Source organism: Pseudopodoces humilis, chromosome 15 (genome assembly GCF_049639895.1).
Source record: "Pseudopodoces humilis isolate 2021_Gansu_Grassland_sample_001 chromosome 15, ASM4963989v1, whole genome shotgun sequence".
NCBI lineage: Eukaryota > Metazoa > Chordata > Aves > Passeriformes > Paridae > Pseudopodoces > Pseudopodoces humilis.
In genome coordinates, this window is record NC_142214.1 from 17,304,581 (window position 1) to 17,320,431 (window position 15,851).

The 15,851-nt window shown below is 48.9% G+C and overlaps 1 protein-coding gene across 3 annotated transcripts in view; it reads left to right on the top strand.

The window, feature by feature from the left end:
* LOC102107616 (gamma-aminobutyric acid type A receptor subunit theta) overlaps positions 1–15,851 on the top strand; it is a 71,671-nt gene that overhangs the window by 18,849 nt on the left and 36,971 nt on the right. For all 3 annotated transcript variants that reach the window (XM_005527412.3, XM_005527413.2, XM_088062563.1), the window contains one exon: positions 7,603–7,670. In XM_005527412.3, coding sequence (XP_005527469.1) covers positions 7,603–7,670 — 68 coding nt within the window. The remainder of the gene's footprint in view (positions 1–7,602; positions 7,671–15,851) is intronic.

The following is a 15,851-nucleotide window of genomic DNA, read 5'->3' on the forward strand; positions in this document are numbered from 1 at the left end:
GTGTGTGTACAGGTGCTCTGCTGGACTGGGCTCAGTCCAGATGCTGTCAGGTTTGGTGTCTACTCTTTTGTTCCATTTTTAAGCCTGTACACTTTAGACCTTGTTTTTATTCAGCTTGGGTAGCTGTCTACCAACATCTTCTAAAATCAACCTTGATTTAGCTTCCTCTGTAATTCTTCAATCCCTCTGGGACAACCTTTAGACTGTTTTTGCAGCCAGCTGACTGTTCTCTCTCACTCCCAAGTTTCCATGGGATATTTGCAATATCCCACACTAATACCTACTAATCTATTAAAAATACCCATGAGATAGATTAGGTAATCCACTGTGCCTCACAGACTGTGCTCTTTAACTCTCTGCCTCCCCTGGAACAGTCACAGAACGGGTGCTACATCTGCCCTGGGAAAGCACTGTTCCTCCAGAAGGATCCCTCAGCACTGGCTCAGGAGCAGGCACAATTTGCTCAAGAAAATGTTCTGTGACTGTTCAGATCCGTAGGGAGGCTTCATGTGACGGCAGGCTGGGACTGGGGCTGCTGTTATCCAGGTTAACCTGTGTGTTTGCAAAGAGCATCTCAGGGAGCAGAGCTGGCAGGAACAGAGGTCAGCTCTGCCTGCTCTGCAAGGGCTGTGGCTCCTGGTTCCTCACTGAACAGGAGCCTCATTGCTTGATGTTCCAGAAATCTGCTCAAGAGCTGTGCTGTGCTTGTACCCTCCCTTCGATGTTCCATTCCACCTTTGTGCTGTCCTTGATATCCCCATCCTGGTGAGAGCTTTGTCCAACTTGCCATTTTCCTTGGGAAGTGCCCAGTATTCCCCTTTCATAAATAAATATTTCAGGTTCAGTTGTCTGACTGGGTGAGGTGACAACGCCAGGAGAGGAGAATGGCACAGACTGGAAATCCTCATTATCCTCCTTGCACAGGGTGATGCTGTGCCTGGTGTGCTGTAGATGGATGGAAACCGTACCAGAGTTAGGCAAAATCTCATTTTGTGCTTGGGCTCTGTGGTATAAAAAGGGCCAACCACTCCGTAAAGGAGAATGGGAAAATGTAGGAAACCTGTCATACCCCAGAAAATGTTTTCTGCCAGACCTACTTGGAGAGCAGCTGCAATCTCCATGGGAACCAGTGGTGGTAGATATCCTTCCTGCCCCTGCAGAACCATGAATCCATGGGGAAAGAGCAGGCATTGACATCCCCAGAAACCCTAGAGCCCAGGGCTCTGTCTTTTAGCTCCAAAATCCCACTGAGAAATCCTCAGCAGTGACAAGACCCCCATAAAAACTATTCCTCCCCTTGCTGGCTTGCCCTGAGACCATCTCTCCTTCTAGTAATGTATAACAGTGCCCCAAAGTGTAAAACCACAGAGGGCTTTGCCCTTTTAAACCCAAGGGATTCTATGGGGTCACCTGCTGGGAGTAGAGGGAGAGCTTCAATATCAGTCTCTGAATGTGTCTGATGCTTCTGGCTGTGGTGCTAAGCCTGGCAAAAGAAATGCACAGCATTGGCTGTGGGTGGGGGAGAGACCATGGAAATAAGAGTGGGGGGAAAAAAACCAAGCAGGAAAAAGGATTGGAAAGTGTTAAATGCATGTTTAAACCTAGATTTTATTGGAAAAGTTTGAGTAGGTTCTTAAGGGACCCTGCTGAACTCAGTGCTTCTAGATGTCACTGCAAATCAGAGATGCTGGATGAAAGTGGTTCCCAGAACATTTCTGCTTTCATGATACATGGTCAACTTTTCTTGTTCCTCAAGCAACGTTAAAACTAAACTGAGTTTGTGCTTGATGCTGTACATAAGCTAAAATAAAAGGAAAGGAACAGGAAAATCAGTGTTGGGAAATTTCATTGTGATTTGGCTTGTGTAGCCTGCTGGGCTGGCATCTTTTAGACGTTCTCTCTCTGCTGTAGCAGAGCCTTGGTCCTGAGATCTGTAAGCACAGCTATTATGCAGACAGCAATTTGTGAACTCCTCTTGCAATCTTCCTGTGTGCTGAAAACCCAGAAGCATTTCCATTCTGCCTGCACTGGAGTGTAGTAAATTTGAGTGTCCTGACAACAGGCTGGCCTTTGAGTTATCTTTGGGGTGGTTTCAAAAAAACTACAGCATAGGACTAATTAGTCCATCAGCCGAAAAATTATTCAAGGCTATCTGTTTTGGGAGGGCCAGAGGGAGATTTATGAACAGGATGAATGTTTTCACCCTGGCAGCAGCTGGTCAGCCAGCGACAAGCCCGGTGCTGGATGTGCCGCCTTCTGCACCTCCAATTACCTGGGAGCTCTTGGCTCCCAACTAACCACGTCTGTCAGGCCTTGTGTAACCAGCTCGTGGCCGCACGTAGCCGTGACGTGGGCCCTGGGTCTGAGCTGTAAACACCAAGCCAGGCTGCCCCGAGGTTCAGTGCTGGGAACAAAGCAGAGGCAGTGGTCTGGCTGAGCTGTTTTCTGCAGGAAGAATGAGTGGATGCTGAACGCACCTGCCTTGTTCAGGAGTGAAGGGAAAAGTCCTGGCAGTGGAATGATGGGCTGTGTGCTGGTGGTGCCTGTGGTGAGACTGAGGTTGCCCCAAGTGCTGGCCCTGTTGGGTTGGGGGTCACTGAAAATGCAAGCGAGGCACTGCGGTGCCATGGTCCTTGATCAGCAAACCTGGCCCCCTGCCTGCCTGTACCACCCTGTCTGTGCAGAAACTCTTCCACCAGACAGTGCAGGGCAACCTTGGCTCTGTTGGGGCTGCACTTCAGCTTCTGGAGGGTTTGGAGTGAGGAGAAGGGTTTTGCATGGATGGAATCTCATGCCTATGGGTATTTACCAGTGCAGGGTAAGGCACAGACCTGTTCTATATGTAGGTTTAGTAACTGAAGCCTCTAATTTGCTCTGCTTGGCTTTGTTTACTCAGCAGAAGACCTAAAAGCAGCTTTCCTGCTGCTGCAGGGATCTCGGAGACTGGTGATGCCACAGGCAGGGTGCAAGCAGGGAATGCTGAGGCTCATGCACAGAGCTGTCTTGAATAATTTCTCCTCCTGTCCAGAGGAGACAGGGCTGTGCTCTCTCCTGCTGCACATGTGATGCACTGGAAAGGCCAGAGCTCAGCTGCCCCTTTGCCATCCCTAACCTCCTACACAGAGTGAGCAGCTCCCAGGATGGGTGGCAGCGGGTTTGGAGATGTTTCTGTGGTTTTAGGAGGATTCTGTACAGGGAAGGTTGCTTTTTCTTTTGTCTGTATGAGCGTGTCATTGCTTCAGTGGCTGGTTTGTGGATACCAGGCTTTAAAATAGAGATGTAGGCAAATTGGCAAAAGGCCAGAGGAGAGCAGCACTAATTGTCAGAGCTTTAGAAAACATGACCTCTGAGGAGAGGTTGAAAAAATCAGGTGCATTTAATCTAGACAAGGCAGTATGGGTGGGGGAGGGAGGGGGATGCCATGGTTTCTCAGAACATAAAAGCTGTTGTTAAGGAAGGATGATTGATTTATTCTTTCACTGTAGTGGAGGGGGGGAATGATGAGACCAAACTACATTTAAACTGCAGAGAAGGTTTGGTTTGGATATCTAGGAAAAGCTGTCAGCGCAGTGAAATGCGGGAAGGTGTTGATCAGGGAAGCTGTGAGATTTCTGACACCCTGTTAATGCCTTTGTTCCTGTAGTCCAGACTAAAGGGTAATTTTCAGGCTGATCCCTGTCCCTCGGCAACTGCAAACCTTGGCTCTGCCAGCAGTGCCAAGTCCACGTGGTCAGGAATGCAGGAACCTTGAAGAGCTGGCTGGAGTTCATAAAAATGATGTGGCTTCAGTGGACCATAAATCGAGCTCTGTTCACCTGCCCACTGGTCTGGAGACTTTTTGGCTGTGTCTGTGTTGCAGTTGGAGATCCGAAGGCAGAGGAGCCCAGGCTTGATCTAGTGTTAACTTCCCTGGGTAGGAGTGGAGAGGGGACAGCTTGGACCTTAGCTCAGGGCAGTTGCCTGAGTAATCACCCCCCTGTTCCACTGAGCTTTGTGCTTTTGTCTTCAGTGAGAGCCAGGCTGAGTTCTGGGAGACATGTCCCAGTCCAGGCTGCCATCACCTCTGGCTGGAGTGCTGGCACACACAGCTTTGGAAACACAACCTTTCCTCCCTGCTTGTGCCGAGTTATTTCTGTTAGCAACGTGACTCCAGGTGCTGGGGGTTTATGCATTATAAAATGAAATGTGAAAGTAATAACTGGTTGCTGGGAAAATATTGCAGATTAGCACAACTTGTTCTCTATCTTGGCTGTGTTTATATTTGACAAGTATCACTTGCAGAAAAAGGACAGGTTTTATTGTAACTCTTTTGCCTGCTTCCCTTCCAACTTCCTGAGTGCATTATTCTCAGACATCAAACTACTTTCAGGCCAAAATGTTGGTGAACTCTCCAGTGGTGGTGAGAAACAGGGGTGTGTGAGGGTGCCATTCACTAGTAAAAGTGGCAGAATTTCTCACACTCCCTCACTTGTGATCTTGCCTACAAATCCTTTCCAGGCAGAAGCTTTTTCTTTAAGGGGAGAAAGTCTAGTTCTTTGTACCCACTGGCAAGGCACAGATGAAAGCACAGGCCTCTAAAACCAGGTTTACTTTTGCCCTGTCTCGGATCCACAAATGCAGAGTTCTGTCTCTTCTGGACAAATCTACAGCTGACGTTATCCCATATTTGAAATACCCTACTTTTGTATCCCTCTTGCCTGAAGCTATTAACATTGGCAGAATTGATGTCCTTTGTTTATTTTCCTGTACTACTTAAAGTCTGAATGTTGGGCACCAGCTGGCCTGGTTTTCCATTGGGCTGCACTGAGAGTCAGGACATATTTTTGTGTTGGCTGAATCCCTGTCCTGAGCAGAGTGGGAGCCAGCCTTCACAACAGGGCTGGAGAAGGTGAAATGGCTTCCCTGGCACCAAGATTAAGCAGGTGCAGTAAAGGCAGGACTTGTATTTCTTTGTTTGTAGGGCAGCCCCACACAGAAAACCATGGGCTGCACACCCCAGAGCTCGCAGATGGGCACTGGAGCCTCCCAGATTCTCTGACAGGGATGTGGAGGAGTTGGCAGTGCCAGGAGGAGCCCTGCTGACTCTGCAGGGAGCTGATCCCTCCACCCCAGAGCTGCTCCTGGAGCTGGCAGTGGGGAGAGAGCTCGTCCCTGGCTCTGAGTCACTGCATGACCCCGGGCGCTCGGACACCACGGCGATGAGCGCAGCACAAATGTCTGGATGGATAGAATGGATTGGATGGGCTCTGGCTTTGACAAATATTTGTGTATCCCCACTGTCAGTGCTCCCTTGCTCTAACCACCCAGCCTGCTGCTTTCAGTGCGGGAAAGAGCCCTGGCTGGTGCTGGGGAAGGAGGGGATGCACAGCCACGGTGACACAAGTGCTGCTGGGGACAGGCTGGGAGCCAAGCAGGCAGTGGGGCACTCTTGGAGGGAACAGAACTGTGTGGCAGAAAGGCCCACTGTGAAAAATGAGGTTCACATATTTTTTATAGAATTTAAAAGTTTAATAGAAACTTAGGAGATAAAAATAAAGTATACAGATACGGCCGGGTGTCTCTGCATTCACCTTACTAACAAAGGATTGTCCCTTAAAAACAGAACCCTGCTACATATCCATAAATTCTCATACGTGATTCAAACATTCTTCTTAAGTTTTGGATGTTTCTTTGTTCAGTTTTTGATTTTCCCCCTTCTCAATAAATCAATCTTCTTGGCTCCACTGAGTTTTACATTCCCTGATAACAGAAATGCAGTAAACTCCTCTCCCAGACCGCTGGTCACTGCTGTCTTCATCTGGATAAGATAATCTAAGAATGGAGCAGGGTCTATAACCATCTTTTTCAGTCTTTGGGTTATACAAACAAAAATAGTTTTTGTTTTAATACTATGCCATAGCTCAACATATATGTATATTATACCATTATTTCTAAGTTTCATCAATAACAGAAATAGAAGGAACTATATTAATATAACGAAGTTTTCTAATCTTATACCTATAACATTCATTTTTATATTTGCAAAAAGCCAACAATATAAAATGTATCTATAACAGTCGGGAATGGGAATCTGGCTTCTCCCAGGCTCTGCTGCAGCCCTGTGCATGGCCCTGACTCTCCTCCTGTAACTAATTAGCCTGCAAGATCCTCAGGGCAGCTCTGCCTTCCTCCTCCTGCTATGGCTTCTATCGCAAGGCCCTGATTCCTGGGACAAAAAAAGACAAGCTATCAAAGTGAGGCTTCCTTGAAAGCTTTGCTGTGCCTGTGTCAGCCTCTGGCACAAAGAGGCTGCTGGAGAATGGTCTCTCCCTGGTGTGACTGCTGGTTATTTTCCCACCTGGCTCCCTGGTGAAGGATGAAGGTACAAGCACAGCTAAGATGTGTTTGGGAGTGTGTCTGTGAGGGAATCTTCAGAGGCTCCACGAGGTCTCCTGAGCAAGCCCCGGGCACCCTGTCAGCCAGCCCGGGGTGCTGGAGCCTGCTCTGCCTCTTTAAGGAGATTTGCATAGCAGGGCCTAATTACAGTGGTTGATTCTGATGTTTTCAGTGTTGTTCATATTCCATTAAAGGATAATGCTGCTTAATTTGCAGCAGAGGGTCTTGGTGAACAGCACACCCAATCACAAGGCACCCCTAATGACACTGCTTCCCTACTTCTGGTAACACATAATTAAAAAATCACTTCATTTCCAGTTGTGTGGTTCTCCCCTCTCCCCCAATCTCCTAATTACTTTCTAAGCCATTTCATTATTATCTGTAAATATTTCAGCACTTAGATCTACTAATGAGTGCATGGAAGAGTTAATACCTTGAATGGCACAACTGCTTGTCTTTCCCTTTCCAGTGATGCATTGTAAGGGATTATTTTCCACCTTGCATGTTTGAGGAAAGGGGCTTTTCTTGGGGTAGGATTTGGGGTTGTGAGCTTGAGCAGGGGAGGGCTAACACGTGAAAACCCCATTTCCAGCTACAAGAGGGTTTTTGCTGGGGTTGGCAGTGGGTGTGTATCTCACTGTAAATTGTTTTACATGGCTTAAACCCCACTGCAGGGATTGTCCTGTTCTGTAACCCGAGCTTTGCTCTGAAAAGCCACCATACAAATGCTGCTTTTTCACTTCACAGATCTGTTTCCTGCACTTGTCTGGTGCCTTGGGTATTCAAACTCACTTGGGATTTTCAGACTGAGTGCTCAGAGCTGGTGGAGTGATGGAGGAGTGAGCTGGAGCAGGTTTCCTGCCCATGGCTTGCGTGGCCTTGGGTGCTGTGCTCTTTGTATGGTCAATCAGGACCACCTTATGTGAGCCCACTGGGAGCCTGGTGATGGTCTCTGAAGGGATTATTTGGAATAACCAGAGATAATTGTGTTACTAGGGGGTAATTAACTTCCAGGAATTAAAAAAAAATCAAGCTTAGGCTGCACTGCTCCTTGGGGTGAGTCTGGGAGTGAAAGAAATCTAATCACTTGAGCACATTCAATTCCATGATACTCAGGGATTGTGGGGCTGCTTAAAATCAAATCCATGCATTTCTAGGCAATTCTTATATTGCAGATAAGGGGGGAGGGCTTGAATATGGTCCTAACCCAGCCTATTTGTGTTTCAGGTAACCCTGTCACAGTGGGAATGAGCATCCACATCTCCAGCATTGACCAGATCTCTGAAGTCAACATGGTAAGTTTGCAAAGAAAGAGGAAAATAAATAAAGAAACATGATAAATTGTTCTTCCATTTTCTGGCTGGGATTTACTTCCAAGGCAATGGATCCTTGGAGGGATCTAGATCTCTGCTGGCACCTCTGGAGCTTGTGGCATCTCATCCAGAGTAGATTCTTATCCCTTCTATGCTGGTTACAAACTCCTCCCCAAGTCAGAAAAGTTTATGCCTTAAAAAAGCAGATGTGAATTGTAATTTTTGGTAGATACAAAGATGGCTTTATGGTCAGTCTGTCCCTGCCAAGTTAAAAACAGTGAGTTTTCATTTGCTGGTGGTAATTCAATATTTCCTTGGAGATCTGTGCTGGAAAGAGAGGCATCTAATGGAAATCTGGTTTTGGGTGGCATTGATAGACTGGAGCTTTTCATACCAATGTGAACAAAACAAAAAACAAAAAATCTGCAAAGGTGGCAATGGTTTGGGCTAAAATCTATGAAATTTGTCGATTACTTTGGTCATGGTTTAGGTTCACATCCAGGACTGTCCCTCAGAAGCCAGCAGAGGACATAGATTGTGTTGTAATTGCCTAAACTTGCCTTTCCCCCCACCCAGAGGTTTTTCCTCCAGACTCTTCTCCTTTCCCAGAGGCTGAGTGGAGTGGGAGGCTGGTGGGAGCCTCCTGTCCAGTTCCTGTCCAGTTCCTGTCCAGTTCCTCACCTCCTGACCCATGCAGGAGAATCCTGGGCTGGTTTGGAGCTCTTGCAGTTCAAGTCAATTAAAATCCTGATTTCCCACTGCTCCTGTCCCATTTCTCTGGTCTCTCCTGCCCTGTTTCCCCAGCCCAGCAGCTCTTCTGCTGCTCTGTGGAAAGGAGGTGACACAACCTGACCGGTTGGTTTTGCTTCCAAACTGCCTGGAAAGCCTGAATATGTGCTGGAATGACCCAGGGGGAAGAGCCAGCCTTGAACCTTCATGTTCCTGTGTGGAAGTTCCTCCTGCTGACTCTGTTACCATCCCACCAATAACCCCAATTCTCTGCATGACCTGTGACACCTCAGTCAAGTGACAGTGGCACTAGTGGCAGTGGCCCTAGATTTGGGTGCAGAGGCACTGGGTAGCTGTGCTTGAGTTTAGGCTCAGCTTAGCAGGGCCAGATGGCTTAACCTAGTTCCATCTATCCTGCCTGTCAGGCCACAACTCAGCTTTGAGGCATCTCCTCCCCCAGGCTCAACTTGGACCTGGATGCTCTGGGATGCTGGACCAAATGTCACCCTCCTGCCAGAGCCAGAACAGACAATTTGGGGTCTGGACTTGTGGCTTAAGACCAAGACTCTCAAAACACAACTGGGAGGGGGTGAGGGGGTTGGTTCTCAGATTACCTGTAGCAGTTGCTCTGTGAGCCTGGGCAGGTCTGTCCCCAGCACAGGAAGGACAGGGACTTGTTGGGCTGAGTCCAGAGGAGGATCAGGAGGATGGAGGAGCTCTGCTGGCAGGAAAGGCTGGGAGAGTTGGGATTCTTTAACATGGAAAAAAAGCCAGCTTAGGGGTGGCCTTCCAGTACCTGAAGTGAGCCCACAAGAAAGGTGGAGAGAAACCTTTTACGAGTGCCTGGAGTGACAGGATGAGGGGGAACAGATTCAGACTAAGAGAGTAGTTCAGATTGGATCTTGGGAAAAAGCTCTTCCCTGTGAGGGTGGGAAGGCCCTGGCACAGGCTGCCCAGAGAAGCTGTGGCTGCCCCTGGATCCCTGGAAGTGTCCAAGGCCAAGCTGGATGGAGCTCTGAGCAGCCTGGGACAGTGGAAGGCATCCCTGTCCATGGCAGGGCGTTGGAACAAGATGGTTTTTAAGGTCCTTTGCAATCCAAACTGTTCTGTGAAGGCAGCTGAGCCCTGCAGAGGCTGATGCAGGATGAACCTCCCACTGGAGAGGTGTCCATGGGCTAAAGGGCTGATCAAGTGCTGTGGCCAGGCAAGCAGTAGCCATGGTCCCTGCAGCACCTTCCAACCCTTGCCAGGTGAATGTGGTGCTCTCCCCTCTCCAGTGAGCCCCTGCTTCCCTCTGGCACAGAACCAGGGGAGAAACAGCAACAAGAATCCCTCTGTGATGCCCACATTTCCTGGCACAGGCCTTCACCGACGTGCTGCCCTGGATCCTGCAGAGTTTGGGCAGCACAGTGATAGACATTGAGTGCTTTGGTGGTGGTGGCATGGCTGGGCACCACTGTCCATGCCACACTCCTGTGGATGTGAAGGAACATCACTTCTGGGCTTTTGACTATCCCTCCTGGCTCTCTGACAAGAATAATCCCCTGCCCATCTTTTTCTACATAGATGGGGCAGGGGGAAAGGGCGTGGAAAGGTTTGGGGGTGGGAGATGAGGTGGCTGTAGGTGAGAATTTATTCAGGATCAAGATCTCTGAGCACCATGGTGAGGCAGTTTCAAAAAGGGGTTAAAAATCAGAATCATCTTAAACAACAAACATTTAGGGAGCAGAAGAGTTCTCATGTGATGTAAGTTTCCAGGCTGAAGGGATTTCATGTGCATCATTCTTCTGTGTGACAGATGCCCCGGGGAAAGGGCTGTGTTTTACCCCTGCTCTGGGCATGGATAATGGCAAGAAAAACAAGGCATTTTTTTTGCATCATGTGTGCTTGGGAAAGGAGCTGTGCAATGAATAAATTAAAGGCACACAAGTGAAGCTGGGTTGTCATGGAGACCAAATAGCTTCTATTGTTCCACAAGGAGTGTTATTACTTACTGCCCCTTGTAGGATAATTAATTAATCCTCAGACATCCTTTTGGGAACAATGGCCCTGGTGCTGGGGCTGGGCAGGCTGAGGAGAGCCCCTGGCTCTCCCAGGCCTTTCCCTGGGACTCCTGGCGCCTGCTGGCTGCCTGCTGCTGGGGAACAAGTGCTGTCAGTGACCAGACACTGCATGCTTCCAGAAGTTGTTTTCCATAGGGGTCCAGCTGGTTGGGGTGCTGTGGAGCGATCCAGCTCCATCCACGAGCTCTCCTTGCCCTCACTCCCATGGGAGCTGTGGTCCCAAAGTGAGGAGGTGGTGACATTCCTGTCCTGGAAGGCACAGGGCTCTCTGAAAAGGCAGCACAGTAATGTCCTTGTGCTGGATGTTCCCAGACACTCTGACACACAGAATGCTTTGCAGCTGCCTGTTGGTGCCACATCTGTTCTGACACCCAGAGCTGATGCACCTCCAGCTCCCTGAGGGCCATTCCTGGATCCTGTGCCATGCCAGACTGCAGGATGCTCATGGACACAGTGGTAACCATCTCCCAGCCATGAGAAACCAAAAGTGCAGCCCTTACTTCAGCAAGTGCCACCTCCTGGATCATGGCAGCTGCTGCGTGTGTGTGGTCAGCCATATTTTCAAGCTCACTTTCTGGAGTGATGCTCTCTTGCTGTGCACCCCCTTTAGCATGGCTAAACAACGCTGAGCTGCAGCCTCTGTTCTTGTCAGTGATTAGTAGGATTATTTGTTGAGCCAAGATCAGTGATATCCATTGAAAAGGCTGGGGAAGGATGCCAGGGGCCAGGCCAAATAGGTACATTTGAGTGGCAGACCCTCTGGGAAGTGCTGGTCCATGAGGATGAGAGGCCTTGCTGGAGTCTTCATCTCCTGTTCAAATCTGCAAGTTGGGGATTTGGAGGCAGGCTGAGAGGAGGAATGTCTTCCTGCTGCTGCTGAGGAGCTCAGGTGACCCATGAAGGACACAAGGATGGTCTCTCCTGGATAACTCAGCCAGCCCATCTCCATCGAGGTGACCTGGGATTGAGTTGCAGTGAGCAGGGTGGTGCCTGGACTGGCTGCCTAGAGCAGAGGCTAGGCTGAGTTAAAAGACTAAAGTGGGGATTTATTAAAGGCCTTTAACAGGTACACCCTGGGCAGTGCAAAAGCCTCACAGAGGCTACACCCAAGATGGTCACCAGTTTTTTGGGCAGATATAAGTTTGCTCTATTTGCATATCAGAGGTTAATTGTCCAATTACAGCTTCAGGTAACGAAGTCACATTCCCCAAGTTTGCTTGCCCCCAATTCACTTTTGTTCATACTTGTTGGGGCCTGAGGCTGGGAGGTGTCCTTGGCTCTCAGGCCTGGAAGGATTATTTTGTCTGACCAAACTGTGGGGGGAGCTTGCCAACACTCTACATGGAGTTCAGTTTTACACTAATGCAGTACAGGAGCTGAAAAATATAGAAACTAAAACCTTAAGGCATTAAGGGAACAACCTGCAGGTGTTTGTTGGTATGCAGTGGCAGTGGAGCAGCGACAGCCCAGCAGCTCCTCAGTAACCTGATACCACACCAAGAGACCTGAATCTGAGCTTCTGAGCAGGGGAATGAGGAGCTCTGGCAGTGTGGAACTCATGTCACGCTCAGTTCCAGCAGCCTGTGGGTGTCTGTCCTTGTGCTTCACGGCCTGGATGCTGCCCAGAGTCGCTCACCTTAAGGGTTTGCTTCAGCCAGCTTGCCCAGGGGGTGCATTTCTGGTGGTGTCCAGTACCAATGGCTTCAGAAAGAGCTGCCAGTGTCTCCCCCCACTGCTGGATGTCCTTTCATGCAGCTGAGGACTGGCCTGTTCAGGGTGTGCTGTATATTCCTGCATGGTAGAATATAGAATATAGTCCCTAGACAAGGACTAATCCTCCCAATGTAGCCTTTTCCCTCTCCAGGCAATCTCTGGGGACATAAATTTCCAGCACCAGACAGTTCAGACTCCCTTGAAGTATTAATGAACTATTTCAATAAGGAAAACTACCAGAAGTTTTGTATGCATTTGAAATTAGAGGAGGTTACCCTTCATAACGCTTCAATTTTCCTGCCCTATGATCTGTGCTGTCCTAAACCTGCTCCCTCCTGTGTCTGCACACCGTAGACAGCTCGGAGCATCCAGCCATTATAGTCATGATTTCTTTGTGGCTCCTATAATTTATTCATCCCAAGATGCTCTCCTACATCTGCAATAACATCATTTCAGTTTGTTATAGCACCAGCTTTAAAGTTTTATAAACCTGGTGACAAGTTGAAAAGTTACAAGAGGATTGTTGCAGAGGGCTAGTGTAGGAAACAAGGCTTCCAGAGAGAAATGTTTGCAGGAATAGGGCTGTGAAAGGAAGGATGCCTGTGGGATTGCCAATTCCTTTCTCCTGAGGGACAGGCTGCAGTGGGGAGGGGTTAGGGGTCAGGGCAGGATGCTTGGCAAAGCTGACCTTGATGTTTTATTTCAGAGAATCACAGAATGGTCTGGCTTGGAGGGGATTTAAAGCTTATCTTGTTCCAAACCAGAACACCTTCCACTACCCCAGGTTGTTCCAAATCACATCCAGCCTGGCCTTGGACGCTTCCAGGGATCCAGGGGCAGCCACAGCTTCTCTGGGCAGCCTCTTCCAATGGCTCACTGCTTCCCAGCCCTGTGCCCTTGTTGCCAGGCTGTGCCTTGTTGGAGTGACTGCTCTGGTGCTGGCATACAACACTGGATCTCTTGGAGGTTATGGCAGGAAGCATCGTGGCTCTTATTTCCCAACTTCTCGAAGCTTGCTTGAAAAACAAGCTGTCTGGTTTGGCAGATTTCCCTGTTCAAGAGAGATGTAAAGCATGTCTCAATGCAGCCACGAGCTACAAGGGTTTTCATTTGGCTTTTAACCCAAAATGGAGTGGACTCCGAGAAGATTTTGTGTAAGAGTGTTCTTGACCAGGATAGTTCATCCTACAACCTGTTACCCCATCATCACTGGGGCATCACTCTTCTCACCACATCAAATTTTCCATCTTTTGGGCATGCTTGAAACAGACTTTGTGGTGGAATCTGTGCTGAGCAGGCTTTGCAGTTCTGTTTTCACTGGAATGTATGTACACCTGCAATACTGGACAAACCCTGCTGCAATGCAATGTGCCCTTGAAAAGGATTTTCCATTGGTGCAGATGTCTTGAGCTTTAAAAACCAAGATTTTATAGAAGAAAGTTCTCCTATTATGCTGTGCCTTTTAGTACCATCTACTCTCTTCAAATGTGTCAATGTTTTCCTTACTCTTAATTGAAAACGTTCTGTTTTGTTGCTGTCTCTTTTCAATGGAGAAATGACATACAGAGAGCTATGTCCTTGGGTATCCAAATGTTTTTAAAAAGCAAAGGTCAAAGCACTTAAATCCTACAGCCAGAGTTTTCTGGAGTTGCATGCTGTGAGATACAAGTATGAGATGACACTCCAGTGCTGCAAACGTTTCTCTGTAGCCTTGGGTATCCCCAGCCCTGTGATGCTGTGGGATCTAAACTCTGTGTGTGTGTATACATTACATCTTGGCATTCATGGCTGCTGAATATTTAGGACTGCCAAAATATGGGAAAACTAGGAGGCAGCGTTGGTGCTGAGCTGCAGATGGTGCCCTGCCATGGTGCTGCAGGGGATAAAGTCCTGTTGGATTGCTGGAGGCTCCTGGGATGGAAATTTTGTAGGTAGCAGAGGGTGCTGTGGGGCCTTGGTGGTGGAAAAGGATTCAGAGGGGAATCATGCTGGATATCAGGAAAAATTTCTTCACCGAATGAGTGGTTAAGGATTTGAGCAGGCTCCCCAGGGAAGTGGGGAAGTCACCATCCCTGGCAGTGCTCAGAAACCGAGCAGACCTGGCAGTCTGGGGTGTGGATTAGTGGCCATGGGGGTATTTTGTCAAAGGCTGGACTTGATGACCTTGGAGTCTTTTCCAGCCTTAATGATTCTGTGAGTCTTGATCTGCTCATGGTAGGGGTGATAGAGCTCTGGCTTGGGGTGAGCTAAGTTATCTTGTTCCAAACCAGAACACCTTCCACTACCCCAGGTTGTTCCAAATCACATCCAGCCTGGCCTTGGACGCTTCCAGGGATCCAGGGGCAGCCACAGCTTCTCTGGGCAGCCTCTTCCAATGGCTCACTGCTTCCCAGCCCTGTGCCCTTGTTGCCAGGCTGTGCCTTGTTGGAGTGACTGCTCTGGTGCTGGCATACAACACTGGATCTCTTGGAGGTTATGGCAGGAAGCATCGTGGCTCTTATTTCCCAACTTCTCGAAGCTTGCTTGAAAAAGGTGAGCTAACCTACGGGCATGGGTTGGTGAGGGTTATGTGCTTTTTTTTTATACACAAGGGGCTTCTGTGTGCTCTGATCTAAACCAGGGTATAGCAACAGACAGCTGGGAGGAAAGGTTTCTCCAGGGCTGGCCAGGGCCTGTGCCTTCCTCTGCTGATAGTGCCTCAGCACAGCTGGGCTCACACAGCTCTTGTCCCTTCAGCTCCTGCTGGGTGGGGCTGCAGTGCGTGGGATGGCTGGGAAATCAAAGAGTGCTGGTTCTGCACGTGTGAGGCAGCATTTTCCTGAAGGGGAGAGTTACCAGGGAAGGCAAAGGTCCCTGTGCACACTGCCATCAGTCACAGTCACCCTGGGGACCTGCTCACTTTGCTCCTCCAGCAGTAGGAAGCGGGACACACATGACCACTTGGCTGGCTGAGGGAAAGCAGCAGCGTATTGATGCTTTTTCCTGCTGCTAGAGGGATGTTTGGAGGAGTAAAAGATGGCTGGCAGGGTAGAGAGTAACCTCCAAACCACGCTGGACTTGGCAGCTTTGAGATGCTCTTGATGCAGTAGGCCCAAGTGCCTGCTCTGTGGCTTGTCTGGAGAGAGGGCAAGAGTAGAAATCCACTGAGCTCCAGAAACACTTTGCAAAGCTGATGTCAGCCACCCACCTCACCTGCCATCATTAGATTTGTGGTTAGGATTTTTTATCCTTGCAGCAGCAATATCCTGTGACTGCTGGGGCTTAGGGTGGCTTTCACCAGCACTGACACTGGTCAAAAGGGCACTTTTGTCACTGACACTTGACAAAAGTCAAGGATCAGATGTGGACTCCTGCTCACATCACACGATGTCTTTCTTTAACAGAATTCCCACTGGAACATCCCTTGGACTGAGGTCGTGTGTGAGGACAAGGAAGGCATCTGGCCTCAGGGGTGCTCTGCTGAGTGGTGGTGGGGGGATTGGATGCTCAAGTTTAAACAAGGAATGGTCCCCTGTCTGCCTGAAAGATGGGGATGGTTCTTCCAAAGGGGTTGCATAAAACAGTCAAGAATACAGTGAACTCGTGGAGGGGCCTGAAGTGCTCCCCATTCACTGCTTCTGAAATCAGTTGCAAAGAGATTGTCCCGGCTTAAAACCTA